The sequence below is a fragment of the Manis pentadactyla genome, chromosome 1, assembly GCF_030020395.1.
Source record: "Manis pentadactyla isolate mManPen7 chromosome 1, mManPen7.hap1, whole genome shotgun sequence".
NCBI lineage: Eukaryota > Metazoa > Chordata > Mammalia > Pholidota > Manidae > Manis > Manis pentadactyla.
This window is the reverse complement of record NC_080019.1, coordinates 236,325,160-236,353,111: the sequence shown is the minus strand read 5'-3', so window position 1 is coordinate 236,353,111 and position 27,952 is coordinate 236,325,160. Positions and strand designations below refer to the sequence as shown.

The 27,952-nt window shown below is 60.5% G+C and overlaps 1 protein-coding gene across 8 annotated transcripts; it reads right to left on the bottom strand.

The window, feature by feature from the left end:
- Positions 1 to 78: 78 nt before the first annotated feature.
- Positions 79 to 27,952, bottom strand: PFKFB4 (6-phosphofructo-2-kinase/fructose-2,6-biphosphatase 4). 8 transcript variants are annotated; one of them, XM_036877745.2, is made up of 14 exons: positions 27,865 to 27,952; positions 20,438 to 20,554; positions 20,215 to 20,311; positions 16,244 to 16,310; positions 14,208 to 14,282; positions 13,819 to 13,875; positions 13,223 to 13,344; positions 11,605 to 11,812; positions 10,988 to 11,134; positions 5,436 to 5,540; positions 4,333 to 4,462; positions 4,195 to 4,257; positions 3,558 to 3,622; positions 79 to 1,828 (listed from the first exon to the last, which is right to left on the bottom strand). In XM_036877745.2, the coding sequence occupies exons 1-14, from the start codon at positions 27,926 to 27,928 to the stop codon at positions 1,769 to 1,771; spliced, it is 1,377 nt and encodes a 458-aa protein (XP_036733640.1). In that variant the 5' UTR covers positions 27,929 to 27,952; the 3' UTR covers positions 79 to 1,768. The 8 variants fall into 8 exon arrangements, with proteins under 8 accessions (XP_036733640.1, XP_057344003.1, XP_057343994.1 ...); XM_057488020.1 differs by lacking the exon at positions 16,244 to 16,310 and adding an exon at positions 14,360 to 14,537 and having other exon boundaries at positions 4,195 to 4,252; XM_057488011.1 differs by lacking the exons at positions 16,244 to 16,310; positions 27,865 to 27,952 and adding exons at positions 14,360 to 14,537; positions 24,617 to 24,832 and having other exon boundaries at positions 4,195 to 4,252.

The window sequence follows — 27,952 nt, the reverse complement described above, 5'->3', positions numbered from 1 at the left end:
GACCTGCAAGACACCCAGCGTGGGGGTCTGCAGCGCCGGCCAGAGAGGACACCTCACAGAGGGACGGCAGGCCACACGTACAACTGCAGACATTTTTTTTTCAAGTCTGTATCTCAGAGAAGTCTGGATACAGTGTGATGTGTGGCTGAGACACACCACCACCCCTTCCAGGAGAAACAAAACAATTGCCACAGAAGCACACTGGCCGTCACAGCCAACACATGGTGTCCAACCTGGCAGGCTGCTACCCGTATAGAGGCAGGGAGGGCTGCTCCAGCCCATGCCACGGCCCAGGTCACTTTTCCCAGTCCTTGTCACATATCTGGGTCCTGATGCTCCTGACTGGACAGAGAAAATGCCTTGCTGACCTCCTCGGCCAGCCTGAGGTCCTGGGAGGTGGGGACCTACAGAGGGACATGATGCTGACTGAAGGGACAGGCTGTGAACGAGTGCATCCGGGCCACCAGGTGACCAGCGCTCTAGAGGACACAGAAGCAAGGCCACAGCCCCCACACTGCCAAAACAGTGGCAGGTCCTCTGGCCCTGGGTCTCACGGGGTTGGGGTCCCACAGGAGGTAAGTCCAGGAAGGTCCTGCCCAGCCCTGCCCTGGGCATCTGTCCACCACTTCATGTCAGCTGCTGCAGCCCATAAGGATGAAGCTCCCAGCCAGGGCCAGGGCCATGGATTTCCTCTGGGGACAGGCGGCACCTGCAGAGCCCTGGGGGGCTGGGAAAGGTGGGCTGTTCAGGGTACAAAGCAGGCTTGGGATGCTGGGGCCTGGCTTCACCAAGGCCCACCTGCAGACAGCAGGGCAGCCAAACAAACCCACACACCTTCTCACCCAGGCCACGTGCTGGCCAATCTGTGTGCCCAGCTGTAAACTGGAGCTGGAAGCTGCTGCCCAGCCTGCCTCCCCAGGCCCCAGAGAACTCGGGGTGTGGCAGAGGGCAGACTCCCTGGGTTGTTCTCTCCTGGCCCCCCTGCCACGAATGGAGAGCTGAGATGTGGCCCCAGACAGGTGCTGCCTCCAGGCTCCAGCCTTTCCCCGCTCGGTCCCCAGGTGGAGGCGAACAAACACAAGGAGAGGCATTAAGGGCCACAGGGGACTTTTCAGAACCATTCACAGCAAACTCATGTCCCCGCCACTAGCGCACAGGCCTGTGGACGCAGCAGCGAGGCAGGCTGGCGGGCACAGCAGGGTGACGGCAGCCGCCCTCCAGCCCCACACCAGGAAGTGTCACTAGGCAGCCACCTGCCTTAACACGGCTTCACGTGGGGTGTCGGATGGGGGGGCCCTGGACACCAGCTCCGCGTGTCCCAGTGTGCATGCACCAAGGAGGGGAGCCCCACAGTGCATCATACTGTGCTCAAGGATGCACACGACTGTCACTGAGGGGCTTGGACGCAAGGCCCAGCCACGGAGGTCTGAGCAGAGGCTCTTCAGTTCCAGGCGGGGCGGCTGGGGGCTCTCCGTCAGGACCCGGGGCGAGAAAAGGATGGCAGGACCCTGCAGGCAGCGGCTGCAGGGGGACATCATGGAGAGCACCTTCTGTTGCATCTCAGGGTTTCATGCCTTCCCAGGCCAACCCGGCAGATGCCAGGGCACCCGGCTGGCAGGTCAGCGCCGCATACAACCCATTGCCACCTGTCAGTAAGGAAGCAGGTGGGCTGGGTTGTGGTGTTCCTGCGTGGTGACTAGAATGGCCTAGAATGACCTCTCCTGCGGAGGTCAACACTTGCCCAGGGTCCACAGTGGATGAGACATGGTCACTGGTGAGCGGGGACTGTGACCAGGGCTTCTTCCGGGGGCCTTGAGATGTCTACATTCTGCACAAAAACACAAAGAGCCACTGCAGCAGGAAGCAATGGACACATCTGCCTGCTTCCCTTGGACTATGACCCTCTGCACCCACGTTCTCACCCCCAGAGGCCCTGGCCACAGGACTCCAGACACCGACCACCCCTAGGAATGAGGGCTCACGAGCCTCTCGGCACCTGGTGGATGGACGGACACAAAGGCGGCTCCTGCCTGGTCCTTGCAAGCAGGTCAGGAGTCACCCAGGGTGAGGCTATCTGCCTCCTGCCTCACGCCTGGGTCCGCTGGGGAGGGCACCCAGATGGAGGCTTGCAGCTTCATCAGTGGAGGCAGAAAGGGGGGCCGGCACCCAGGGGCACCTCCCCCGGGCTGTGTGTCAGATGTGCCCCAGCAGCCTGTGGACACCTGGTCTGCAGCCTGCTCTGTCCTCCATGGCCAGGGCGCGGAGCTACCCGGCCCCCCGAAACCCTCAGCTCTAGGCATCCCCCACCAAGCTGCAAAGCCAACTTCTGCTCACAGCTCAGGGCACTGCTGGCCTCAGTAATGTGGGGCCTGAGACTTCCCTCAGCTCATGACCGTCCTACGGGGACCCCAATCCTGGTGGCCTTTCTTACCAGCTGTGGGCCTTCATAACCATCACTACCACAGCAGGTCACCCACAACCTGGACATAGCCTCATGCAACGTGACATGCCCAGGTCTGCAGGGAGGGAGGCACAGCCTTCATGTCCACCCCGGGTTCCCGGAACAGGCCACTGAAATTTGCAGGTGCAATTCTCATGGAGGGCAGGCTTGCTGAGGGCCCCCTTTCCCACCACAGCCTGGCCCCAGGACCCGGCGACCCTGCCCACCCCAAGGGAGCCAGACAGATCTCAAACAGCCACCCAGAAGTGGGCAGAGTGGCTGCCGGTTCACCCATGGCCATGCCGGGCTCTGCCCTGTGGATGGGGGTCAGCACCAATGCCTGCCAGGCCCAGGGCCTCTCTCTCCGTCATGGCACCGGTCTGTGCTGCCCCAGTGCCTTCGGGCTTTCCTCAGTACACAGCGTTCCGTCAGGACACCTGAAGGCCTGGACCTGCCTCCTGGGGCAAAGGGGGCAGAGGCTGCACAGTGACTGGCTGTGGGGAGGGCAGCAGCCTTGGGAAGGAGGGGCACACGTCCATACATCTCTGCCTGTGGGGCTGAGGGCCAAGGGCTGCAGATGGGCCCAGTGCCTGACGCGGGGGCGGCAGGCTGAGGCCCCAGGGGCCTTCTGCTCTAGTAGACTCTGGGAGTGGGGTTGGGAGGGCAGTGCTGGCCTTGGCCTCTGTCGCAGAGGTTGCAAACAAGGCAGAGGGTCCCCACACGGGCACACTGTGGTTCTGGAGCTTCTGTCCTAAACAAGGCACCAAGGGTGCACAGGGCAGGGCCACTTCTGCAGCGAGGTGTCTGCTGGCCCCTCAGTCCTTCCCCCAGCCAAGCCCAATCCTTTTAAGTTTTTAAAGGAGCTTGAGCTGGAAAGGGTGTGTATCTGGGACCCCTCCTGGCCTCGACTCTGGAAGGCTGGGGATGCTGACCAAACCCAGGCTCACGCTGCAGTGACCTCCTCACCCCAGGGTTGCACCTCACGGAAGCCCAGTCTGAGCCACACCCTGACACTGGGGAGCAACTCTGGAGGCCCCCCACCTGGGCCTGGCCCTGGAAGAAGCTGTGTCTGCACCCCCAGGACCGTGCCACCACCCCACAGTGACCCCGCTGCTACCTGGGGTCTGTCCCGGTGCGTGTTCACAGCCAGTACATTCAGGAATATGGATTCCACTTTGCAACCTGCCGAGGAAGAAGCGAATCCATTCTGTCCCAAGGCCGGCCCTTCCCTCAGGAGGGGGCTGGCGGCACCGCCGATGGGGGAGCCCTGCGAGCCTGTGCAGCCTTGGCATACAGCCCGACCTGACAGGGCCACCAGGGCCGAGGGCGGTCTGAGCACGAGGCCTGGGCTCTGCACAGCCCCCCACACTCCACCTTTGGGGCCCCAAGCCACCCACACCCGCTGGACACACAGGCCCAGTCCTTCTCCTGAGAACACAGTGACCTGAGGGGTGGCCCAGTGCCCACGAAGGCCGGGAGCCGAGACCCAGGGGTGTGGAAATGGCCCGCGGTCCTGCCAGTACAGTGAGAGGCAGAGGTGGGGCCCGAACCTGCACCCAGAGAACCCTAAGGTCCAGGTCCCGGCGCCAGGCTTCTCCTGCAGGCGGGTGATACTAAGGAAAGGTCACCGGGGAGGCACCAGTTCAACACGAAGAAATGAAAAGCAAATTGGGGCAGGACGAGGCGGAGGGGGGAGGAATGAGGCTGGGGAGTCCCCACGGCACCTGCAGAGCCAGAGCCGGGGGCCTCCTTACCGTAGGCCACAGGGGTCAGCTTCAGGACGGTGTGCAGGGGGCACCTGAGGTAGGGCAGCTGCTCTGTGGACAGAGAGGGGGCTGGCTCGTGAGGGAGGCCCTGGTACCAGCCCGTCCCACCCCAGGCAGGGTGCACACCTGCCGCCTTGTCCAGGAAGTAGGCCAGGAGGCAGCGCAGGACAGCCTGGTGGCAGATGACCAGCACGTTCTCCTGCCGCTCCAGCTCCATGATCACTGGCTCCAGGCGCTGGACCAGGTCCTCATAGGACTGCAAGGGTGAGCAGAAGGGCATCCTGGGAAGGGAGCGCCTCAGCGGCCCAGGGCCACCTCTGTCCGTCCACAGGCCCTTAGCTCAGCCCTCCACTGCCGAATTCACACACCAGCAACTGTGGGCGGCAGCAGACAGTGCTCCCTTCCAGGGAGGCCCCAGGAACCCTGGCGCGCCTGCCTGGGCCCCCGCTGCGTGCCAGCCACCCCCACTCTAATGGGGAATGATGCCCATGGGTGCTGATCTGTGCCCCTGTAGTTCTGGGGGAGTCCCAGGCAGCTCTTTTGGGAACTATACTCTCCCTACCAATTCCCTGCACCCTCACGTTTGAGCAGCCAGCTGCTCCACTTCTTTCCAGCTTCCTGGGTTTGTTCTAAATCCGGGCTCTGCCTCATGGTTTGATGTGGGGTAATTAAGCTGCTCAGAGCAGTCCTGTTCCTGGGGACAGTGTGACACAGAGGCCTGTGGGCCTGGCACGTGGGGCGGGGGCTTCCACGTGTCTGTTGGGCATGTTTTTATTCGGCCACTGCCCGGGTCACCTCCTGGGAGGTGAACTGAAGGGGACTCGCCTCTGACCTGGGGCCTGGCCTCAGGAGGGGACAAGCAGCACAGCCAGCTCCTGGCAGCCACAGCTCCAGGGGGGAGAATCTCCCTAGGTCTGCACTCAGAGCTGGGGTGGCGCCTGGAGCCATGGGGAAGACAGGTCACCCTGAGACAGCTCCAGTTAAAGGGGAGGCAGACACAGGAAGCGATGGGGAGCCAGGCCCAACAGGCCTCGGGCTGGGTGTGCTGGCCACCCACAGCCCCCAGAGAAGGCTGAAGCCACAGCCACGCGGCTGCGGAGCGGCGGGGCGGGGTTGGCCCAGCTCGGAGGCCAGGCCCGCCTGCTGCCATTGCAGCCTCGGCAGAGCCCCACAGGGCCCTCGTCACGGCGGGTAGCAGGTGCCAGGACTGAGACCCTACGCCCACCTACCTCGCCCTTGGGGTACCGGTACCGGTACTTGTCCTGGTCCCGCAGGGCAAACTCCAGTGGGTAATACTCCTGAATCTCCTCGTAGGTCATTTCCTCACAGACGCCCTAGGGGGACGCAGCGGTCATCACACACCCCGTGCCGGGCTGGGGGCGGTCCTGTGCGGGGGAGGGCGGGCACAGGGGCCAGGCCTGCACGGCATTTCAGGGCCCTGGAGCTAACGGCCCAGCCAGAAGATCAGGCCCCCGGGCACCCTGAGCAGGGGGCGCCCCTCATCTGTGAAAAACTATCAAAACAGCTTTTGCCGTCCTATCTGCCCATCAGCCAGCCATCCAGTTTATGCCCCGAATAGACAGGGAAATGTCAACCAGGTGTTGTGGAAATACTACTTCTGAGTATGGATTTGTTGTGCAAGCTACAAAGCAAGATGTCACTCTGTCACTCGGCCACTCAGGACACACAAAGCATGGATTACCTCATACAAGGGCCCATAAAAAGCTAACAATTAAAACAAAACTTGCAGAGAAGAACACTGGCTGAGAAGGCTCAGGTGCATTTAAGGGCCCACAGGGGGAGAAGCACTAACAGGCTTCTGGCTCCACCACTGTTCAAAGGTATTTATACAAACCGTGGGGGCAAAGCTGCCTATCAGAAAGGAGAGATGAAGAGGAGAATTTATAGCTGTGGATGCCTGTATCAAAAAAGAAGAAGAATGTCAAATCGAAGTAAATCCAAAGTGAGAAGGGAGGCAGGGGTGCCTGGATGAGGGCGGCCACGGCAGGGGCCGGTGGGACCAACAACGGAAACAGGGAAGTGGGCTCTTTGAAAAGATCACAACTCACGCTAGATTGACAAGAAGAAAATAACTCAAATTATTAAAATCACGGAAGAGGGATATCACTACCGGGCTGACAGGGCTATGAGGGCGTCAGGCCCAGCTCTATGCTGACGCGTTAGAGGACCCAGGTGGAGCAGGGCAGCCCCTGCACAGGCGGGAATGATGCTGCTGTCGGCCAAGGACTGCGGGCAGCAGCCAGAGACGTGGTAAAACGCAGGCATCAGGGGATCCTGGCGGAGGCTCAGAAGATGCGAAGCATTGGGAAAGCTTCTGTCATCTTGGAGAATGTGTGTGTCATGTGTCATCGTGGACAGAGCTGCAGACAGGGGTGTGCAGCTCCAAGGGGGGGGGGGGGGCGCGTGCTGGTGGACCCGGAGACGACGGCTGCCTGCGCAGTGTGGGTCCCCACCCGGGGCCCCAGCACATCAGCTGCCCCCAGGTCCCTGGGCCCCATCTCTACCCCCTCTCTCCTCTTCCCGAGAGAGGTTGGGTCTCTGTTCCTTCTGGTTTCCTATATCCTCCCCGTATCTCTGTAAGGGTCCTGCACACACCCTCGGTGAAATAACCTAGTGGGAATGGCTGTGTTTCCTTTTATGTCCTACAAATGTAAAGTCATGAACGTTCAATTACTTCATAACAAAACATCAAAATATATCATGAAAAAAGTAAACAATGAGAAGTGTTTAAAAATGCAAGAAAATGGATAAGATCATAAATATAGAGTGTACCTAACATTCAACTATTGATTTATTATGATGATCGGGTAGACAAAAAAAAATAAGGATACAGAATGAATAACTAAAGAAGTTGAAATTAATGAGATACATACACAAACTTTTTCTTATGGAAATTTTCAACCATGCAGAAAAGTAGAGACAACAGTCTAGTGACCCCGTGTGCAGGGGTGTGCACTCCAAGAGGTGTGTCCCACCTCTTGGTGATAAATATTTACAACACACAGCCAACCTCGTTTCAGCTGCACCTACATCTGCTTCCCTCCCTATAACCACCTGGACTGCTTGGAAGGAAATGTCAGACATGATTCCATTTCACTCAAAATAGTTAAATGTAAGACTTTAAAGGTTAGACTGCTTCATTATCTCTCTCACACACACACACCGTGATTCAGGTAATTAGATAATGGATGTGGGACATGTACTGGATGTCGTACCAACCAACAAACATCCCATCCTTTCAAATGGCCATGAGTTACTTAAGAAAATTTACCACATTCTAGGCAATAAGGACAGCCTCAATAAATTTCTGAAGGCTGAAATTACAGGTCACATTCTCTGATTCCAACACAATTATGTCCACCAGAAAATAACTTTAAATGCTTTCATTATTCAAGAAGAATGACTATAAACACCCTAGTCAATAAACCTTAGAAGTTAAAAAACGGAAGGAGTGTAAATAAAGGGAAAATAGTATAAACAAAAGAAGAAAATACATTATTTAGAAAACAGAAAAAACACTAGAATCGAGACAGTCTGAGATCTGGTTCTTCAGAGAAACATTCAGTGAGTGACCAGTGACAAATCTACTTAAGAAAGAAGGAAAAGCCGCCAGACCTAAGGATGGAGAACCAGCAGGAACAGCTGCTGGGGGCTGGGTCTGTTCTCCCCAGTTCTTGTCCCGCAGCAGCAAAGACCTGAAGGGCAGGGACTCAGCAGTGGCTCAGAGCCCGGGTGTCACTGGGTGGCCTCCGAGGGGGGGCGGGCCTGCGCCAAGTAGGCACAGACACGTGTACTTGGGTAAGCAGGGAGGAAGGGGGAGCTCAAGTCAGAGCCCCCAGGAGCCGCTCCCTGCCTCCCTGAACAGGGCAGAGAGTGAAGGCGGTGCTTCAAGTCTGGAAAACACAATGAAGTGGCAAAGCGACAGGGACACCACTGGAAGAGCGCAGAGACAAAATGCAGTTAAGCTGAGCAGCAAGAAGTCTTGTGAAAATACTCCATGAGCGGGGAGTGCGCGCAGCCTCACACGGGAGGCGCACTTTGGAGTCAGGATTCTGTCAAGAATGGGATAAACGTCAAGGGTCCTGGGGTGCAGGTCCGTCATGCGGTCTCCTGACGTCTGTCTCCGGTGAGAGACAACGTCACTCTCCACAGTCAGCCTCCTGCTCCTCCCCAAGAGACGGGCCAGCCCCGAGCACCAGGGGCATGTCGGTCAGGCCTGCTGGCCCTGCCTTAAGATGGCTCGTTGGCTGATTACTGAGGAATATGACAGGTATTGAACCTGCCAATTCTCTTTTAAAAATGGAATCTTGGCCTTAAGATAAGTCCCTCCTGTTCTTACTGTGCTATTCATATCTTAGCACTTTTAGGAAAATTAATCACGATGCTTGTCCTGTGTCTCTGCCCCTCTCACCCATGTTAGCTGGAGCAAGTCTCCAGGTCCGTCCAGACTCACAGCACGTGGACTGACCTCACGCTGCAAAGAGCACGAGGTCTGTGAGTCCTCTCTGACTTTATCTGATTAACTCCCTGAGTTCTTGGGGGACCCCGCCCTCTTCTCATCCCACTCGTATCTGTCTTTCTGTCTAACACAACTACATGAACATACCCCATGGTCCTGCACCAGTAACCCAGCAACTGGGCAGGCAAATACACTGTGAATAAACTACGGAGACTCACGGAGGGAGGGGTGAATGGTGCTAAGGCAGGTACCACGATGGCAGGATGGCAGGGACTTGGGGGGCAGGCTCACCTCAAGGCAACCCCCGTGAGTTTGTGGATCCGAGTGACCAGGCAAGGGGAACAAGACAGCACGTGCAGCAGGCAGCCCCACCTCTGGGCCCCTGGAGCCCATCCCTTGTTAAGAGCATGACCGTCAGCCTCCTGCCTGGTTGCCCATGAATGCTGTGCCCCGTGGCCCTGTCACAGTGCCCAGGACCCCGTCCACTCCGCTTGTCTCCAGCTCGCATAGGTCCACGAACATGGCTTCAGCGCTCTCCCCCACCTGCTGGGGGGCTGCAGGATCACCCCCAGGACACAGGCAAGGGCGCCCCCACAAACTCATCTCCGCTGGGGAGCCTCCTCCTCAGTCCCGAGTGAAGACCCCACCAGACGGCTCCCCAGGTGCCTGCAGCCTGGCTCTGGCCTATTCTATTGCCCTCCTGGGTGGTTCACACGGCCAAGCACCTGCCCTCCAGTACACACCTGCCAAGTCCTCGGGTGTGTCCCTAAAACTAACGATGCCACCCCAGGGCTCAGGCCAAGGCCCTGTGGCCCTGGTGTCCCCGCCCCAGGGCCACACTGGAGCCCAGCCGCACCCCTCCTGTGTGTCCCCTGAGCCACGCATCAGGCAGCGCTCCCACTTCTCCTCCTTCACCCCTGCCGGTCAAGCACCACACTGCTTGGGGCTGCCCACGTCCCCCTCTGCTGGGAGGTCAGGCCGCCCCTGGGACCTCTGCTCCTGACCCTCCATGCAGGACCTGTTCCTGGAGCACGAAGCAGCCACGGTCCCTGCCCACACGTGAGCACATCGCACCTTCCTTCCAGAGCCCTTCCCAGGGGCTGGAAACCTGGGGTCGCCCCGGACGGGTCTGCGCTGGCTGCTCACCCCAGGGCCAGCTGGCGTCAGGCTCACTCCGCCGCGCCCGAGGCCCCATCCCTGGCCCGGCTCAGCGCACGTCCCTCAGACCCGGCACCCCCTCACTGCCAGCACCCAAGCCCCAGACGCTGCCACCTTGTCCGGCCCCTGCAAGCAAGCCCAGCCGTCCCCTCCCCAGCCTGATCCCCACCTCAGCCCGGCAGAGCCATGGTCTGCGCCAGTTGGGAGGATCTAAGACTCCAATCTGACCTAAGCAACCTCCCCTTCAGGAGCAGTAGCCCGGCGAGAGCAGCTAGAGAAGCTGGGCGGAGAAAACGTCAATCTCTCTGATGTCATCACAGAGCTACGAGGCGGAGAGGGCTTGAGGGCCGAGATCTTGGAGCGAAGGGAAGCCTGGAGAGGTGCCCCCGCAGACGGCAGCATTTCCCCTTTCTGGTTTTGCTGCTCTGGAAGGGCAGCTACGGATGACGCTGGGGGTGCAGGGCTGGCCGAAGGGGGTTACAAGCTGCAGACTCCCAGCCATGAGACAATCAGTCCTGGGGGCGCGTGTGCAGCACACAGCCACAGGAACACCTGGGGCGTATGCTCAAAGCTGCTGAGAGCGGATCTTAAGGCTCTCATCCCAAGGAAAAAAGTTACACGAGGTGACAGATGTTAACTGAACTTAATCTTGGTGAACATTTTGCAGTGTATACAGACATCAGGTCATCTTGCTGTGTGCCTAAAACTAATACAAGTCACACGTCAGTTCTATGTCAAAAAACCAGGGAAAAGAAAAGCAAGACACCAAGCTGCAGGGGGGACCACAGGGGCAGAGTCGCCCAGAAGCTGGGCCCACGGGGTTCCCATCAGACCCATGCAGCCTGCACTGCAGGAGGCCTGAGTAGCCTCTCAAAGGCCACAGGGCAGCTCTGAGGCTGCTCTGTCCCTGAGCAGACAGGTAACCCGCCTCACTGCCTGCAGAGAAAGGTGACATTAGCAGACGTTCCAGTCACCCCCACGTCCAACACTCAGTCCAAAATTACCAGGACTACACACAGAACTCGAGAAGTCACCAGGAAAGAGGGAGAGAATCCAACAGGGGTGAAAGGAGACGGCCCTCACAGAGGATGTTCAACACCGGCCGCCGCCAGGCGCAGCACCGGGGGGCATGGGGGCGCTCACCGCGTCAATCTCGTTGAGGACCTTCCACTGCTCGTAGGGCACGCCCAGAGCCTCCGCCGTCTGGATGGTCCTCTTCATCTGGCTCGTCCAGACCTTCAGTTCCTTGATGTTCTGGTCGTTGATGAACTGGGCCAGACTCCTGGCGAACTGAAACATACCGCAGGCGGACTCAGAGGCGCAAGGCAGAGCCGCCCTCGCAGGACCCACAGCGCGGGGCCTGCAGGGTCACGCCCGGCCCAGAGAGCTCAGGTCGGTGAGCGGCTCACGCTGAGCACCGCAGGTCGCCCACACCCATGGTGCTCTCCCACCGCCTTCCTCCCAGGTGCCGAGCACCGTCCCCGCTGTGGTGCACCACATCCCCTGCCGCGGGCCCCCACCACGTGCCCTAGCTGTGTGAGCTCCCACTGGGGCCTCGGTCTCCCCGGGATGGTGGCACGGCTTTCAGCTATCAGAGGGGCTCCCTGGACAGGGGGCTTGGCTGGTGACAGATACCTGGGCATCTGCATGGTGACCTTTCCTGAGGGGAACATCCCAGACGGAATGAAGCCCACCCGCCTCGCTGGCTTCACGGTTAGCTGTGAGAGCGGGGCCCAACCCCAGCACGCGCGCACACTGACCTCCCGGCCCCGGGGGGACAGGCCCGGGTCCCCGCCTATCCGGCCCTTGAGGTTGAACTCGCTCTCCCCGTGCCGGCAGAGGTAGATGGAGCGGGGGGTCACGTGGATGTTCATGAGGTAGTACACGATGCGGCTCTGGATGTGGTCAGCCACACGGTTCACCACGTAGCTCTGCCCCACATCCATGATCTTGATGTAGGACAGGTCCCTTTCCAGACAGAAGGCAGAAGCACCTGTGAGTGCCACCAGGACCCTCAAGGGCGTGTCGCACCAGCCACAGGTCTCTGACCACCAGGCAGAGAGCACAGCACACGGGCCGTCAGCGGGTGTGTGCCAGGGGTGAGGAGGGCACAGCCCGACCCGCACGGCAGACGGACCTGCTGAGAGGTGCTCAACACTCGTCATGCACCCAAGGGTAACACCCGAGGGGAGGGCTTGGTCACACCACAGGCGTCCCTCACTGCAGCCCTGTGTCCTCCAGGCCCCTCGCCCACCTGAGCTCTCAGCGCACTGTCTGTGAGGCGAGCAGGACAGTCTGCCAGGACCGACCTGGCAGAGGGAGGAGCCGGCAGGTGCTCCCCCCTTCTCCCCGTTCAGCCCTACAGACCTAGCTTTTGCTTCCCCAGGTGAACCTCCCCCACGTCCGGCCTGTGCTCCGAGTGTGCCGGGCAGCTGCCTCGACACAGGCAGCAGGCGGCCAAGACAAGGAGCCCCAGGGACGCGCAGGGTAGCCGCCAAGAAGCCCTGCTCGGCCAGGCCCTGCCTTGGGCCTGTGGGGGTGGGTGTTCCCATCTAAGGTCACCCAGCTGGACTGTGGGTTGAGGGCTGTCCTGCTGACACCAATAAAAGCAGTGGCCCGGGCCACCAACACAACCCACACGAGCTGCTCCACACATGCACCGATACAGTCACATCGGAGAACCGTGGGGAGGCAGCCACGCGGGGCACCAGGGGCATGGGGACCAGAGGCCCAGAGGCCCAGCCCAGCACCGCGAGCTCCCCGTGGGCCGGGCCACCCCAGAGCCCACCCCCAGCTGCCGCCTGTTTCCTTGGCTCCTGCACCTACATACTCTCAAGCGGTCAGTGACGGCACCTGGGTCTGTGAGTACCCTTGCCGCTTAACGCTGCACGACACCCCCCCCACGGCTCTTTGCTATGGGCCCTGGTGTCTGTGACACTGCATCCCAGGGTTGCTGTTATTTGCTTACTGCCCACTGACACTGTAAGACAGGAGCCGGCAAGCTGTGGCCAGCAGGCCAAATCCACCCACACCCTGTCTCTGTAAATAGGGCTTCACTGGAACATGGTCCTACCACTTATTTACACACTGGTTCTTCTGCACGATGGCAGTTAATCTGCAGTGGTGGCTGATGTCCCAAGGCCTAAAATATTTACTACCCGACCCTTCACAGGCAATCTGCCAACCGCTGTGTAGGGGGCTCAGCTGAATGCCCCTGATGGGCTGGAGACCCTCCCCACAGCGCGCTGCAGCCCTCTGTCCCAGCAGCAGTGGGTGCCCACTGTGGCCCGCTGTCCTGGGCAAGGTCGGGTGGCCCACAATAAAACAAACGGGGACCTGCCGCCCGGCCACCACAGTGCAGGATGTGGTGCTCATCACCTGTCCAGGTCCTCGTCCAGCGACTCATAAGAGTTCTCATAGCACTCGATGCGCCTCATGAAGTCCTCCGCGGCCTCCTCGCTGTCGCGGTCGACATAGTCAGGGCTGCCCAGTTTCACTTGCTGCCAGAGGCAGACACAGAGCAGGACACATCAGGGACAGAGGTGCCGGTGAGGATGGCGGCTGCTGGCCGGGCCCCGCAAGTGCTGGGCACCCTGAGCTTGTGTCCTCATCACCTTTGTGGCTTGGGGGCCAAGGCCAGAGGGGCAAGGGGCCTGGAAGCCCCTTCCTACCTGAACTATGTTCCCAAGCCCAGAAGTGCTCACCTTGGTAAAGAGGGGAGAGGGGTCACATCTCTTTTAAAACGCAGCCTCCTCCCGCGCTCTCCAGGGCATTATGAGGGGGCAGCAGAGGGACAGAAATGAATTTGAATGCCCGCCCTCTGCGCCAGGGTCCTGGGGGTCTAGGGTCACCTGACCCAGAGTCCTACCACCTCCCTGCCCACCCCAATGTTCAAGATCAGATCAAGGCCAGCCCGCCCACGCCTGCAGCAAGACCTAGCTGTTACCACCCCGCAAGGTCTCAGCACCACTCACCACGATGTTGGCAGCTATGACCTCAGGATCCACACAGACGGACTCAACAAAGAAGGTCTATGCAGCGAGGATGGGCAGGTGGCGGGGAAGGAACCACAGACATGCTCAGGGCTCTGGGCCCGGGGGCACGTGGCTCCCGACCCCCCAGAGGACGTGGAGGCAGGCTCGAGGCGCACAGAGCCAGAGCAGGGGCTGCCCTCCCTGGGCCCCTCCGGCCCCCTGGGAAAGGAAACCCCAGGCAGAGGGGAGGTCAGCCCCTCTCACCCCAGCCACCAGGAACCCACCTGCCCAGCGCGCTGCACACGTCGGGAGCCAGGAAAGGGCCCAGAGGCCAATGCACCCCACCCACTAGGCAGGCGAGCTGAGTGGGCAGGCCGAGCGGGCCTCACCTTGTAGCCATTCTGTTCCCCAAAATTAAAGATGGTTGCTCTACGTTCCCGGGTGGTGTTCGTTGCATCAAAAACCTAGGGCCAAACTGGGGTTAGCTTGGCGTCTGGCCCCAGAGAAGGTGGGGGCCATGCGCTGGCCACCTCCCTCAGACCTGCTGGGGCGGGGGGTCCCCTTCCTTCCCGCGCAGGGCGCTGGGCCATTGCAGGGGGCGCTCGCAGCAATGCCCTGCACACAGCAGCGCTCTGCTGCCATCTGACCAACAGGCCTTCCAGTGAAGCCAGTTAAACCTGGGGAGCTGACTGTGTTTATTTCTCCTCCAGCCAGAGACCCTAGTAAAATGGGAACAGGGGGACAAAGAGAACAAGGTGTTGGGGGGGAACAGGAGACATCAACAAAGGTTTGGTGACCGACTCAGACATGGACAAAACCTCCCAGAAGCCCTGCTGAGCAGTGCACACCCGTGTGTGCAGAGCAGGACACGTGTGGTCGGCTTGGGCACCTCTGAGAAAGTGGGTGAGACGCCGAGGAAGTGGAAGGCTGGCTGGGGGGCAAGGGAGCAGGAGCGGCCCCCCCAGCACACCGGGGCGGCACTTCTTAAGGAGGGCATTCGCCCAGGGCGCGTGGGACGCCTCAGCAAACCCTCTAATGCAAAAAAAGGAGACCAAATCAGAAAAAACGAGAGGAGGCGGGAGAAAGCAGGGACAGGGCATTCGGAACAGAAGGGATGCCCAGGGATGGAAACTACTGTTTAAAGAGGTCTAGAAAATGCTGTTGTAACTACAAAACAGACTTCTAAAAAACTGCAAAGCTCAGTGAATAAGAAATTTAAAACCTGGAGATTAAAATGTGATCACAGAAATTTATTAAGAAATTCAACCAAATACTTGTAAGACAATGTTGAGGAAGTAAAATGAAAAAGACAAAGAGAATGACGATGGGGGAAGTCTAGTAACCATAATGTTGCTCATGTAATTGTAGATTCATTATACCAAAAAAAAAAAGATCAAATCAGGGATCAAGCCTAGCATGCAGCCACTAGGAGTCCCCTGGGGAACCCAGTGTCAGGAGGTGGCGAGGGCGGCTTATCAAAGCAAGGCTAGCGGCTGTGTCCCTCCCTGCCGGGCAGGGGTCTCCCGGTGGAAAGGCCCCCTGAACCCAATGACGGGGAAGACCACCGTGAAGACCCCAAAGGCCCCTAGGGCAGGGGCACAGAAGCCCCCAGCGCCCTCTGTGAGATGAAACCTTGAGGACGAGCAGGAAGTCAGAGAGGCAGCAGACTTTTCCACGACTACTCTACAGCCCAATGTAAGGGAGCAACGTCACGGAAACCCACAGGAACGGAACTTCTCACCCAGAATTCCATTCCCAGCCATCAAATGTGAGGATACAAAAACACATATCCAGTCATGCAAGGCCTCACGCAATCTGCTTCCCAAGTCCCTTTCTCAGGAAGCTACTAGAGGGGGCGCTCCAACAAAACAAGGCCGCAGACCAAAGAGAAGTAAGACACCAGGGGATCCAGAGCGTGGCACTGAGCCCAGGGGAGGGCCCAGGGGAATCCCAGGACACTGGCAGTGCTGTGGACCCGGGAGGCAGCCCATCCAGGGGGAGCTGGGGCACTGCCAGGAGGGAGGCCTCCGAGCGCCAGTGGGAGGGAAGCAGCGTGACAGGCGGGGTGCGGCCCTAGCCTGCAGTCGCCTCTGTTCAGCCTGTACAGCGGCGGAATGCCCTTACCCAGGACTCAATGAGTCCCCGGCACAGCCACTAAATGCATTCTCCCCACAGCAGAAGAAATCACATGGGCCAAAGACTTATAACAAGGCACCTCTGACTTGTGGGGTGGCCAGCAATGGCAGCGTGGAGAGAGAAACCCCACAGGGCCAGAAGTAACCACAGGCCCAGAGGGAAATTCCGGCACACACGCAGCCTCTGTATCATGGCTGCAGGCTTCCTCCCGTGGGCTGGCGCCCAGGCATCTGAAGAACAAAGAGGTAGACGTATGCGGGCTCTCACGTCACCAGGGGGTCCCACTCACCGCCACGTGTCCCCCCTCCTCACTGAGGAACTGCCGGACATCACGGAGGGCTGCCAGGGCGCACTGCCTTCAGGAGAGAGAACACAGGGTCGGCCCAGCTCCTGAGCCTGGCCGCTGGGAGCCAGGGACGCAGCCCACCCCAGGCAGGGCAGGGCAGGGCCAGGCCCGGGGGCCCCTTCTCCCTTTTCAAGGTTCTCTTTCCCTGGGGCAATTCCCAGTGTTTGGCCGGCTGCTCCTGTGTGGGGAGGCCACGTGCTCCTGGCCACTGGGAGTTTGCTGAAGTGGCCCAGTGGGCTTTCCCTTCTCATTCGTGGCAAGTCCAGGCTTCCCTTCTGCCATATTCATGACTTCTGTCATGCATGCTCCCTGATTATCAAAATAAGCACTTTAAAATCAGTTTCCTTGTGTGTGTGTCCAGGGCTGGTGGTGGAGAGAAGAGACCGAGCTCGGGGGCCCATGGCAACGAAGTGCAAGGTTCAATTTTCTTCCTTGGAAGAGCCAACTCCCCAGACGCCCCCTTCTCGGATGGGTGCTGTGCCTCTGCCTCTTGTGCCCACGTCCACAGACCCTCACCACGACTGACCGCGGACAACACTGTCTTCAGAACCTCTCGGCTTTTTTGCCGACTGCTACCACATATAGGGATCTAATTCTGCCCATTTCTCCTGAGGACTGGGGACAAATCACTTTGACTTTTTATCCACGACCTGCACTTTCTTGATGTAAGTCTTCTCCCATCTGTCTGACCTCTAGATTCTGTGCGTGAACCCTGTACATCAAAGATCTATGCTGTTGGGGCTCTCACAGGGCCAGGCCGGGCCCCTGCGCCTGGAGTGGGGGGCAGGCAGCCTGCTGGGGTCACAGGGAGATGGGCCCCAGGCTGGATCCAGGTCCCTAGCAGCTGTGCCCTTATGTCCCAGCGGGACTTTCAATTGAAATCTTCAAGTGCTTTCTTCTGCCAAAAACCCTGAATTCTGAGAGTCTAGGACACTGGCATTGCTGGAGTCACTTCTTGCCACCACCTGCATTTACAGCGCGATGCTCTGGGCTACGATCTCCTCCGTGAGCTGCTCAGGCCAAGGCGGCACCATGTGGGGGCACCTCAGGGCCCCGTGGAGATGCCAGGAACAGCCTGGGAGCCTGAGTGTGTTTGGGTGTGAGAATGACTGAAGTGAAGTGTTGGACACTCAGTAGGTGTCAGAGAAAACACTGTGTCCCGGGGCCCTCATGTGTGGTGTGGCATGTGACTGAAAAGGTACAGGTATGGCTAAATGCACACACATGTACACATGGGGTATATGTGCCTGTACCCATGTGTGCAGCACAGGTTTTTATACATGTGTCCAAATGTGCACACAGAGGACAGGTATGTGGACTACCCACGTGTACACATGCTGTGCATACATACACACGCCTTCACGGGGGGCCTGTGCGCACATACATGAGTGTACTTGCTGTGTTTAGCTTATGCTCGGGTACGCGTGTGGGGTGGGCACGAGTGTGAATGTGCCCACACGTGTGCCTGTGAGATATGCACATGCACACCCACTGTCCTGTGTTGTCTATGGCCACACATGTGAAAAAGCTCATGCAGCAGCCCTCAGCACACTATCCTTTGGAAGCCCAGCTTGTGGGGCTGACCCTCAGCTGGGGCCTGGGAACTTGAGGGGCAAATGGCTCCCAACTCTGATAAAAGCCTTCCCTAAATAATAGGGGTGACTCACTGCGTCGAGACGTGTACATGCTGTGGCTCACACTCAACACTTGCTCTCCTTTGGGATTAGGAACTCTGTTACATGCTAGGCACAGGGGACCCGTGGACCCAACCTAAGCGCTGGGCACCATGCCTCTGAGGGGCTTCCTGGGAGACGGCGCTCACCCAGTGGCCATGGCCCCCACCGGCGGGGTCACTGACTCTGGGGGAGCAGCCCCCCGTGCTTGCATCTGGCCACACTGGACTCCCCCGGGCGCTCTTCCCTCACCGATTTTGCACTGACGTTTCGCTATGACAACTTAGCCAGGAGTGCAATGACACGCCGAGTCCTGAGTCGTCCTAGCAAATCACAAGCCTGCAGGTGGTCTTGGGATGCCCCATTACATTTGAGTGTGCCTGAGTGTGTGCACGAGGTGTGTAAGCATGCGTGTGCCTGCCCTGCCAGAGTCACTGTGCAGGTGTGTGTCCAAGCATCTGTGAGCCTAGGCACCCATGTGCCTGTGTGACCCCGTGTGCACATATGGGGTGTGCATGCATGTGCCATGTGGCATGAGACCATGGGCACATGTATGAATGTGCCCAACGGCATGAGGACATGTGACCCGCAGGTGCACACCCTTTTCTGGACCTTCCGCTGTGCCCAGTGTCAGCGTGGAACTCGTGCCTGCGTATCTAGGCCTCAGGAACACGGCCTTGTCATCCCGTCTCCCTTTTAAAATAAATGGGACCCTGCTATCTGCCAATTATCTGTGGGACATGTTGAGCTAGTCAATGGGAAATGGCCGTCAGCCCATTGGCCAGTCTTGGACTTTGGGTACAGGAGCGAAGGCTTCTAGATGGCCAGAGGGGTGCCTGTGGAGGGTTGTGGGCACTGTCCCCAGCGTCTACTGCTGGGCCTCACCCCAGCTGGTGACCAGCCTCTCTGACCTGGAGGTCCCTGTTTGAATGCGCTCCCTGCTCCCCCATCAATGCGCGGCCTGACTGGGAGCTGGTGGGCTCTGGGAACACTGTCCCCTTATTCTTTCCATACACCTTTGGATTCAGATGGACCAGCTTCAAATTCGACCACATAACCCTAGATGATCCGCCCTGTCCGGCCTCAGCTTCAGCCTCTGGGAATGGTCCCCACCTGCTGTAGGGCAGAGCGGGCCAGGCTGCCCAGCTGGAGCCAGGGGAAGGTTGGCCTTGGATACGGCCCCTGGCCTCCCAGCCGGCGACACTGCAGGGTGGACAGAAGGGTTAGTGGTATTGCGGCTCAGAATGCAGGCGCTCTGGGAAGTAGCTGTCATCATGAGACCTCCTGGGCCTCAGTCTCCCCATCTGTAAAACGGGGGCATCAGGTCTCACATGGCTGGCACACAGTAGGCGTTCAAATATCAGACCCCTTCTGTCTGGGTCAGTACCATGAGGGTCCAGCCTCACGTGCCACTTGCCAGCCAGCCCTGGGGGCCTGGAGTCAGATTCCCCTTCCCTTCTGGAGCTCAGCCCGGCCCAGCCCCAGGGCCTTAAGGGCAGAGCCCACCGAGCCCACTGCCGGGAGCTCCTGCCCACTGAGCAGGCCGCCCAGCATCTGACCTCGCCACCACGTGGCAGCCACTGACCTCTGTGCTAGATTTGGGGAGGTCACCAGAGGTAGCCCATCTCCGCTCAGTGCCTGCCACAAGGGCTGGACCCAGAGCAAGGGCGAGGAGGCTTCCTGACCCCTCAGCTGACGCCTGCCAGGCGGCACGGCACAGCACCCCAGGCCACAGCTGGACGGGCGTCTCGTGAAAACAGCACAGCCCCGCAGCCCGAAGGGCACTGCAGAGCCAGTCCGAGGCCCCTACAAGCTAAGCTCCTGCCGGGCGTCCTGCAAATGCACACGGGGGGCTTATCTTGGGGCCGAAGGAGACCCCAGTTTGGGCTAGGTGAAGTGTCAGCCTCTCCGACCCCTGCCCTGAGGCTTGCTCCACTCCCAGGCAGGCTCCCCTCCCCCCCAGCGGCCATCCACAGGGAGGGCCTGCGGGAGAGCACAGCCTCTGTGCAACTGGCCTGACTGGCCCTTCTCAATCTCCCTCTGTCTCCCTGAGCCCCAGCCCCAGAAGGGCCTTACCAAGGGCTCACTAACACCCAGGTAAGGCAGGCCCAGCCACCAGAGGCCACAAACGCTGGCCCCTCACATCCCTGCCCCCAGCACCCCCTGGTCAGGAGAACGGCCTGTCGGAGCCCAGCAGGCAGGGGCAGCGTGCCCGTCACCCACGCTTGCACGCGCACTCACTTCCGGATTCTCAGGCCCTCTTCATTGTCTGGAAGGAAAAACTCAAAAGACTTGTACGTCTTGACGGTGTCCCGGCGGTACTGGCCCACGTTGAATTCTGGGGGAGAGGGAAGGCTCAGCCCTCACACAGTAACAGCTCCTGACCCTGAGCCACCCGGCCTCCTCTCCTCTCCCGTCCCCCAAAAGCCCCAGTGCCCCCTGGAGAGCAGAGGCCAGGACTCACCCCGCGTGGGCACGCCAATCCAGTTGAGGTAGCGCGTCAGCTTCTTGGAGATGTAGGTCTTGCCCCGGGCAGGCAGGCCCACCATGACGATGAGCGTTGGGCAGTTGGTCATGCAAACTGAAAGGCACAGTGTCAGGCAAGGGCCGGGCCCCTCCCCGCGTGCCCCCCTGCACAGAACAGCATCAGACGGCTCCCTGAACACCCCAGACTTGAGCTCCCAGGCCTGTCTGGGGGCCAGTAAGATGCAGCGGGATCTCGTGAGCCCCTCACCCTGGTGCACAACAGAGACGAGGCCGTATGTGCCCGGCCCTGGCTCAACACTGCTGTCCTGTGGCGCGGACAGAGCCAAAGCTAGCGGGAGTGCCACACCCTGCCTGCCTGCCAGGAATCCCCTCTGCCCGGCCGAGGCACCTCTGCTCACCTCCCTGAGGTGAAGTTCTCTGCATCGTAAAAGCCCGGCTCCAAAGCTGCTTCGCGACTGAGTCCTGCCCTCCAGGGCCCCTCTGTGCCCACCTGGCAGCCCCCGTCCCCACCCATCTCACCAGTGGGTCTCCCCCACTGGAAGGAGAACAGCCCTACCGGGTCTGAGCCATTAGGGATGCTGGGGTCGGGCACGGAGTTGGTGCCGGAAAACGACAGGCAGGAGCGAGGAAAGAGGCACCTCAAAGCCCAGCAGGGTGAGGGCCACAGGGGCTTGAGACCAGAGGTCCAGGCCAGTGGCACAGGGTGTCCCCTCAGCGAGCACATAGCCACTGTCCCATGTGCCTCCCAGTCAGTGGGTGAGGCTGCAGGCAGGGAGGGTCGGGGTGCAGCGCCCCCAGCCCCCGCCTGCTAGGACAGACACCAGGCAGCAGGTGGCAGCTCACGGAACACGGCTCACCTTAGGGTGGTGTCACCCAGAAGCCTCAGGAAGCTTTCCCTTCCTTGTCCTCAGCACCCGGGTCAGGGGAGCCACAGCCGACAGAGGGACAGCCGTGGGGCCCTGTCACTGCCCACATGGCTCGGCAAGCACCTTCCCTGGGTAGCCCTCCTTAGACAAACACTGGGTCCACCCTGCAGCCTGCTCCGTCCTGGAGCCACAGGGCAGCAGTCCCCAGGCAGCCCCTCTTGGGCATCAGGCGGCATCAGGCATCAGACAGGCCTACATTCCCATCGTGACTCTGACACGGCAACCCTGAGCGTCAGTGTCCTCACTGTGCAACAGGGTGACAACCCTCAGCAAGGTCTAGCACTGCCCCCACGTAAAGCTTCTGGGAGGCGGTGCCTTCTGCCTGGCTGGGCAGCAGGCCAGCTAAAAACGCAGGTGCACCTCAGCACAGGCTGCCCTTGGACTTGGGGCATGGAGGCACCTGTCTGTCCCCAGGCAGGCCCTCCAGAGAAGGGCCCTGCCTGCTGGTGGGAGCTCCATCACGGCTGCGCAGACCTTTGGGCAAGCGTGACCCAACCCAGAGCCCAGGGGCAGCTCCCACGGAATACGGACCAGCAGCAAGCAAAGCTGGTAGACAGGCAGGAGCCGCAGCCCTGCCAGGGTGGGAGACAGGCTGGCGAGGCCTGGGTCCTGAGGGCCAGCAATGCTGGGGGTGCACTGTTTGCACAATTCCTGGCAGGCTGGCCAAGGCTCTCTGGTAGCCAAAGGGCAGCATATCAGCTACGACTGTGGGGACAGCTCCCCACCCTGCTCCCTCAGATGAGGCCACCCTTCCCACTGCCCCCTGAGGGGCTGTCCCACAACCTGGGAATCAGGGCCCTGCACATCCTCTTTGCATCAGAGATGCCCCCACAGTGCTTGGTGACAGCACCCTGGCGGGCAGGCAGGGCAGCAAATGAGGGTTGGGCACAAAACACAAGCAATAAGTTACCCATCACCTCTGTTCCACAAGATAAGCTCCCAGGGAGATGATGAAAAGAAAAATCAAAGTGCAAGTGGATTCACAGTAGCTCTGCTCACGGCAGCAAAATGTGAGCAAGTCCCAGCAACTGAGGGCCACACGCGGGCACATGCAGAGCCCGGGCGGAGAGGGCGCCAGGGGTGCCAGGCCGTGTGGCCCCAGTGGCAGCTCCTGCGGCTCCGGGGACCCAACACTGGGCTGGGAGCGCCGTCAGGCCAGCGCACCTCCCCTCACGAGCCCCTTTCCCTGTAGATGGGGGTGAGGCCGGAGGAGCTGGGGAGCCAAGCCCAAGACAAGCCTGGTGCTGGGCAGGGACACCCTTCTGGTGGTACCACAGCGGGGGTGGCCACAGGTCTCTTGAGCGGGTTCCCCACTTCCTCAGGCCAGGCTGGGGCAGAAAGTGCACTTTAAATAAAGCAGCCTGGCAACGCCATTGTGTCCACAGGCAATAGAAAGTCCCAGGCACACACCAGCCGTGTCCTTACCCCAGAGGAGCACTGCTGCCTTTCGGCCAAGCTAAGTGAGATACACACTGTCTTTCCTGCCATGCTCTGAGCCCCCTCACCCCTGCCCAACAGCCCCCAGAGGTCCTCCAGGTCTGAGCTGAGGGGCCAGTGATGAGGAAGTAGCTCTGATTTCACCAGGAGGAAGAACTAATAACGGGGGTGGCAAGGCACAGGACGTGCGTCGGCCAGCCAGCCTCAGAGCCCCGAGGAGTCAGGGGCCAGATCTGAGACAGCCCATGGTGCAGTGCAGGCCAGCTGCAGGCCCTCATCTGCACGTCCACAGACCCCACGGAGAAGTCAGTGTCCACCCTCCCACCCTCAGGCCCTCACTGCCCTTGCACCCCCCCCAACGGGTCACGGGCCCACCCTACAGGGGAGCTCTGGGACTGGGGGCTTGCTCCCTACAGAGAGCTCTGAGGCCGACCACCACTCCATCTGTGAGTGTCGTCTTTGGCTTCTTGCGTGCCACCTCCTCTTCTAGAAAGCTCTCCTGTGCTGGGCCCCCCGCTCTCCGGCAGAGCTACACTTGATCATGTGATCATGCACTTGGAGCCGCAGAAGCACAGGCCAGCCCCAGGGACTGAGACCTGTCCACTTGCAACGCCCTGGGCCTCGGCATCCTCGCCGCCGGGAATGGGATTGGTTGGGGGCTCTCTCCTCCATCCCCAACCGAGGTACTGAGAGGCACAGAATGAGCAGCGACAAATTCACCTGCCACTACTTACCAAGCACTTACTTGTTAGAGGGCAGCTCCGTGGGCAGGGATGGTGACTGTCTCTGTCCCTGATGAGGACCCGGGCCCAGAGGGCCAGCTCCTCACCCAAGGCCATACAGCTGAGCCACGACTGGGCTCTGGGTTCTCTCACTGCTTCCCCTATGGGACAGCGGCAGCCCTAACAGACAGGCTGTGCAGACGGGAGGGCCAAGGCCCAAGGGCAGGGAGCATAACCGCCACCTCAGCTCCCCGCCAGGACCCTCCGCAGGGTGACAGATGCACACAGCCCTCCCCCAGGACTCACACTGCAGCCTCCAGGAAGGACAAGCAGGGGCTCTCCTGCCCCCTTATCGTGCCCAAGTAGAGGTCAGCAGTGCAGCGAGACCCCAGCAGAGCGACTTCCTGACCCCCTTTCTACGTCTGCACCACAGTTGGACTAGACGTTCTCTGAGGTCCTTGCCAACTTGTCAATTCATTACAGTGTCTCCACTACTCCTGAGACAAATCTTATTGGTAATAAAAAGGTTGCAGACTCATTAAGTACAAGCAGGAAGTCAAGTAAGTGAATTCAACCCGGGGGTGGAGAGGTGGGGACCCCAGCAAAGGTGCGAATTTTGGCCTGTCTCCTACATGCTCCACCCTCCAGTTCTACCATTCCCCCACCACCCGCAGGGCAGGCAGGCCCATGTGGCACGGTGCTGTCACTGTCTCTATCCCAAACACATCTGCACGTCCCTGCAGTTTCTCCCAAAACTCGGTCTGGGACCCAGAGGTGGCCAAGGAGAGCCCTTCCTTCCACGGGAGGACCTCTGAAAGCTCTGGGCTCAGAGAGGCCAAGCCATTTCCCAAAGGCCGGCACAGCTCAGACCCGGTCAGATCACCCGGCCCCGAGAGGCTGCCACATACCTGTCCCCGGCCCCTGCCCACCTGTCACGGCAGCCCCACGGACCCCGGGCCCCAGGCCCCCGCCTGTCTCGGGCCCTCCCCTGCGCGGGGGCGCTCCCGCCGGTCACGGCCTCCCTACACCCGTCCACGCGCAGCGCCCTCCCTCCCCGCGGCGCCGCCTTACCCCCGCGCTGGCTGGCGTGCAGAGCGGGCCGCCCATTGCTGTACGGCATCCAGATCTTCTTCAGGGGGTTTTGGGTCAGTTCCCGCGGGGACGCCATCCCGGGGCCGAAGGAGCCCCACTGCGCGGAATCAGCCCCGCAGCCTGGCCCTCGGGCCACCGAAACCCCACCTCCCGCTCCGCCCCGCCTGCCCGGAGGGCCGGCTCCGGCCGCGCATGCCCAGTTCTTTCCGAGCGCGTCTGGGATCCAGAGGGCCCTCCAGGAGCGCCGACGCGCAGGCTCTACTGCGCAGGCGCCAGACCCCGCCCTCTGACGCAGGGCGGATTGCGCAGGCGCCAGGCCCCGCCCAGTCCAGTCGCGCGTGACGCCAGGGCGGCGTGGGGCTTTCCCGCAGTGGTGGTCGGTCCTCGCTGCCGGCCTCGCGCCGGTGCCGCGCCGCAGCCTCGGGAACGGCCGGGTCGGGGAAGCACCTTTAGCTCATGTACAGACGCACAGGGCAGATCGCGCAGAGGTCAAGTTTCTCCCTTTCCCTTGGCTGCCGGGGGACTCGAGCTGGACCGCAGCCCCCTGAGCTCCCGAGAGGACCTGGTGGCCGAGCTGCGGGGACCTCCTGAGCCCTGGCGGCAGCGCGCGTCGCCCTCCAGGACTTCGCTTTTACAGAACTTAGTTACAATTAAGTCATACGTTTACATATTTTTTAAATGAGCCTCTCTGTCTCTTCATCAGGAAAATGAAATGCCACGTCATCAACTTTACAAGATTCTGCTATAGAATAAAAGTGTGTATGTCGAGAAGTCTATTCTACAGCACGTCAGGGTTATTACCGTTTTATTTCTCTCCCTCATGTCTCCAAAAATGCAGTGGGGGAAAGGGCGAGATCCGGGAGTCCTGGAACCCGGGGCTCAGCCCCCTTCCGTCTCCTCAGCCCAGCCTCTCCCAGCTTCGTGCACGTCCTGCCCGGGGCCCCGCTGATGACACCGCTTCACCTGGTCACACTGCCCTCTGGCGTTGTCCCCCACACCCCTGGCAGGATTACCACATCCTCAAGTTTTCTCCGCCCAAATGTGCCCAGGTAGGAGCCAGGTGCTGGGGACGAGGCGCCAAGGCCCCACCCAGGGCCCCACAGGTGCAGCGATGCTCCCGTTGGCCTCCTTGCCGCACGCACCCCGCTTGGGCTGGTCCCAGCCAGCCCTTCGGAGCCTGGCAAGGACCCTTAAGACGGCTCCTATACAGACGTCCTGCCGCCACAGGAAGTGAGGTTCAGGAGGCCCACAGGCTGAACCCCACCTGGATCCTCCCTGAAACCGGCTCTTGCTGCCGGCCCTGGGGAGTGAGTGCCCTGCCCCAGACCACCTCCTCCTTCATCTTCCCCTGCCTCGGTGGCTCCTGATGAGCAAGATGCCCCTTGTGACCCGCCCACTTCCTACTTCTCCAAAGTCATTCATTCTGTTCCTGACAAAGCCAGCCCTCCAGGCTGCTGCCTGCCCACTGCAAAGGCCATCCTGGGGCCACCAGGCCTCAGAGAACCTTGCACCATACGCCCACACCCTGTCCAACCCCCAGCACTCATTGCAAAGGCTACATCCTCTAGCACCCACAGCCAGTCAGCACCTCCTTAGCCTCCTACAATGCTGCTTAAAGCCTGGGGATAGGGGTCAGCCAGGGCCATCTCTGGGAAGCCATGCCCACACCCAGTCTGAGCCTGACTTCCTAGGAAGAGCAGTGGCTGTGCACCTCCTCCACTTCCCCACATAGTCTGACCTGGGCTGACCCAGACACACCCTCCCGGGTCCCTGCACCCCATGGGAGGCCACTGGTCAGCAGTGGGAGAAGCCTGGGTCCCCGCCCCAAGGTGAGGGTCTACGTCTGCCCCGAGGACATCCCAGCTCCCCTCCACAGCCCCACTGCTGGGGTTGGAAACTAAGGGAGGGAGCAGGGCCAGCCCACAGTGCAGGCCAGAGTCAGATGGACCCAGCCCTCCACGCTGCCCCTGCCCCTGGCGCCACCACACCTCCCACTCCACACCTGAGCTCTTTCTTGTTCCTCCAGTGAGATGCTTTCCTGGCTTTCTGCTCCCTCAGCGTCAGCAGGTACCAGTAGAATAACTGGCCCTCGTGGCTCTGCCCTCCTTGGGGCCGTCCCCAAACGAGCCGGCTCTCCTGGCCCAGGATGGGAAGTGTGCTGGGCTGCCAGCATGCACTGGTGCGTGAAAGTGTCCTGCTCAGCCTCTCCCCACCGTGAACCTGCCTGGCCTGACCCTGTTTGGACCCTGTGGTGCCCTCCACACCGACACCAGACCTCCTCCCAGTACCCCAGGCTGCGCACGGTGGATGCCTGGAGCCCTTGATCCTCAGTTCTCAAAGCTCAAATTCTTTTCAGGCCCTGTGTCTGCTGGCCAGTCCTGGCCAAACCACCAAGCCACCCTTTGTCGCATAAAGGCCAGGGCCCTCAGCAAATGCCATGCAGACCCACACGCCAGTGCACGAGAGCATGAACGTGCAGGCAGCCACACTTGCACACACACCGACAAGCCCTGCAGTGGGCTGCCGCTCTGCAGCCTCCTTCCTGCTTCCGTCCCCTTGTGCTGCCACCGGGAGGTCAGGGGGTTCCCAGGAGTCCCAGCTTCCTCTGGCCATTTCTAGCCAAGGCTCCTCCGCGGTCCTCCTGGGCCCAGAGCTCACCCAGCTTGGGCTATGAAGCCACATGACCGAGCAGCCTGTGAGCCCTGGTCTGCACTTGCGATTCCTGCCTGGCACAGGGCACACAGTCAGTGCTCACAGTGACTCAGGACCAGCCAGGGCACACAGCAAGGGCTCTTGAGAGGTTCATGAGCAGGACAGGACACACAGTAGGTCCTCAGAGCAGCTCAGGACCTGCACGAGGCACACACTCAGTGCTGGTTTAAGGAGTAAAGCCACTTCATATGAAAACCTTCCCAGTGAGCCTCTGTACCTTCCCAGACTGGTGTGACTCCTAAGGGGGACCCGGATAAACACGACCCCTTGGAAGCCAGCAAAGGGCACAGCAGCAGGGCCTCCTGGCTCCCTGGGCTGGAGAAAGAGGCTATTTATAGCTCCCCCTTGGCCCAGCCCCCTGTCCCCTGCAAGGCACCAGCGTTCCCCTCCTCCACATGCTGACAGACTGATGCCCCCCAGAGCACCTCTCTACCTAGAGAGACCCCAACACGCACGCGCCCCTCCCGGCACCATCCCCACCGCACCCGCTTCTCCCACTCCACGCCCATGCCTACCCCGCCTGCTGCTTCCTGGCCCGGGGTCCGACAGAGAGCTGCCTCCTCCCATGCCTCTGTCCATTGGGCACCCAGCTGGCCTGGGCCC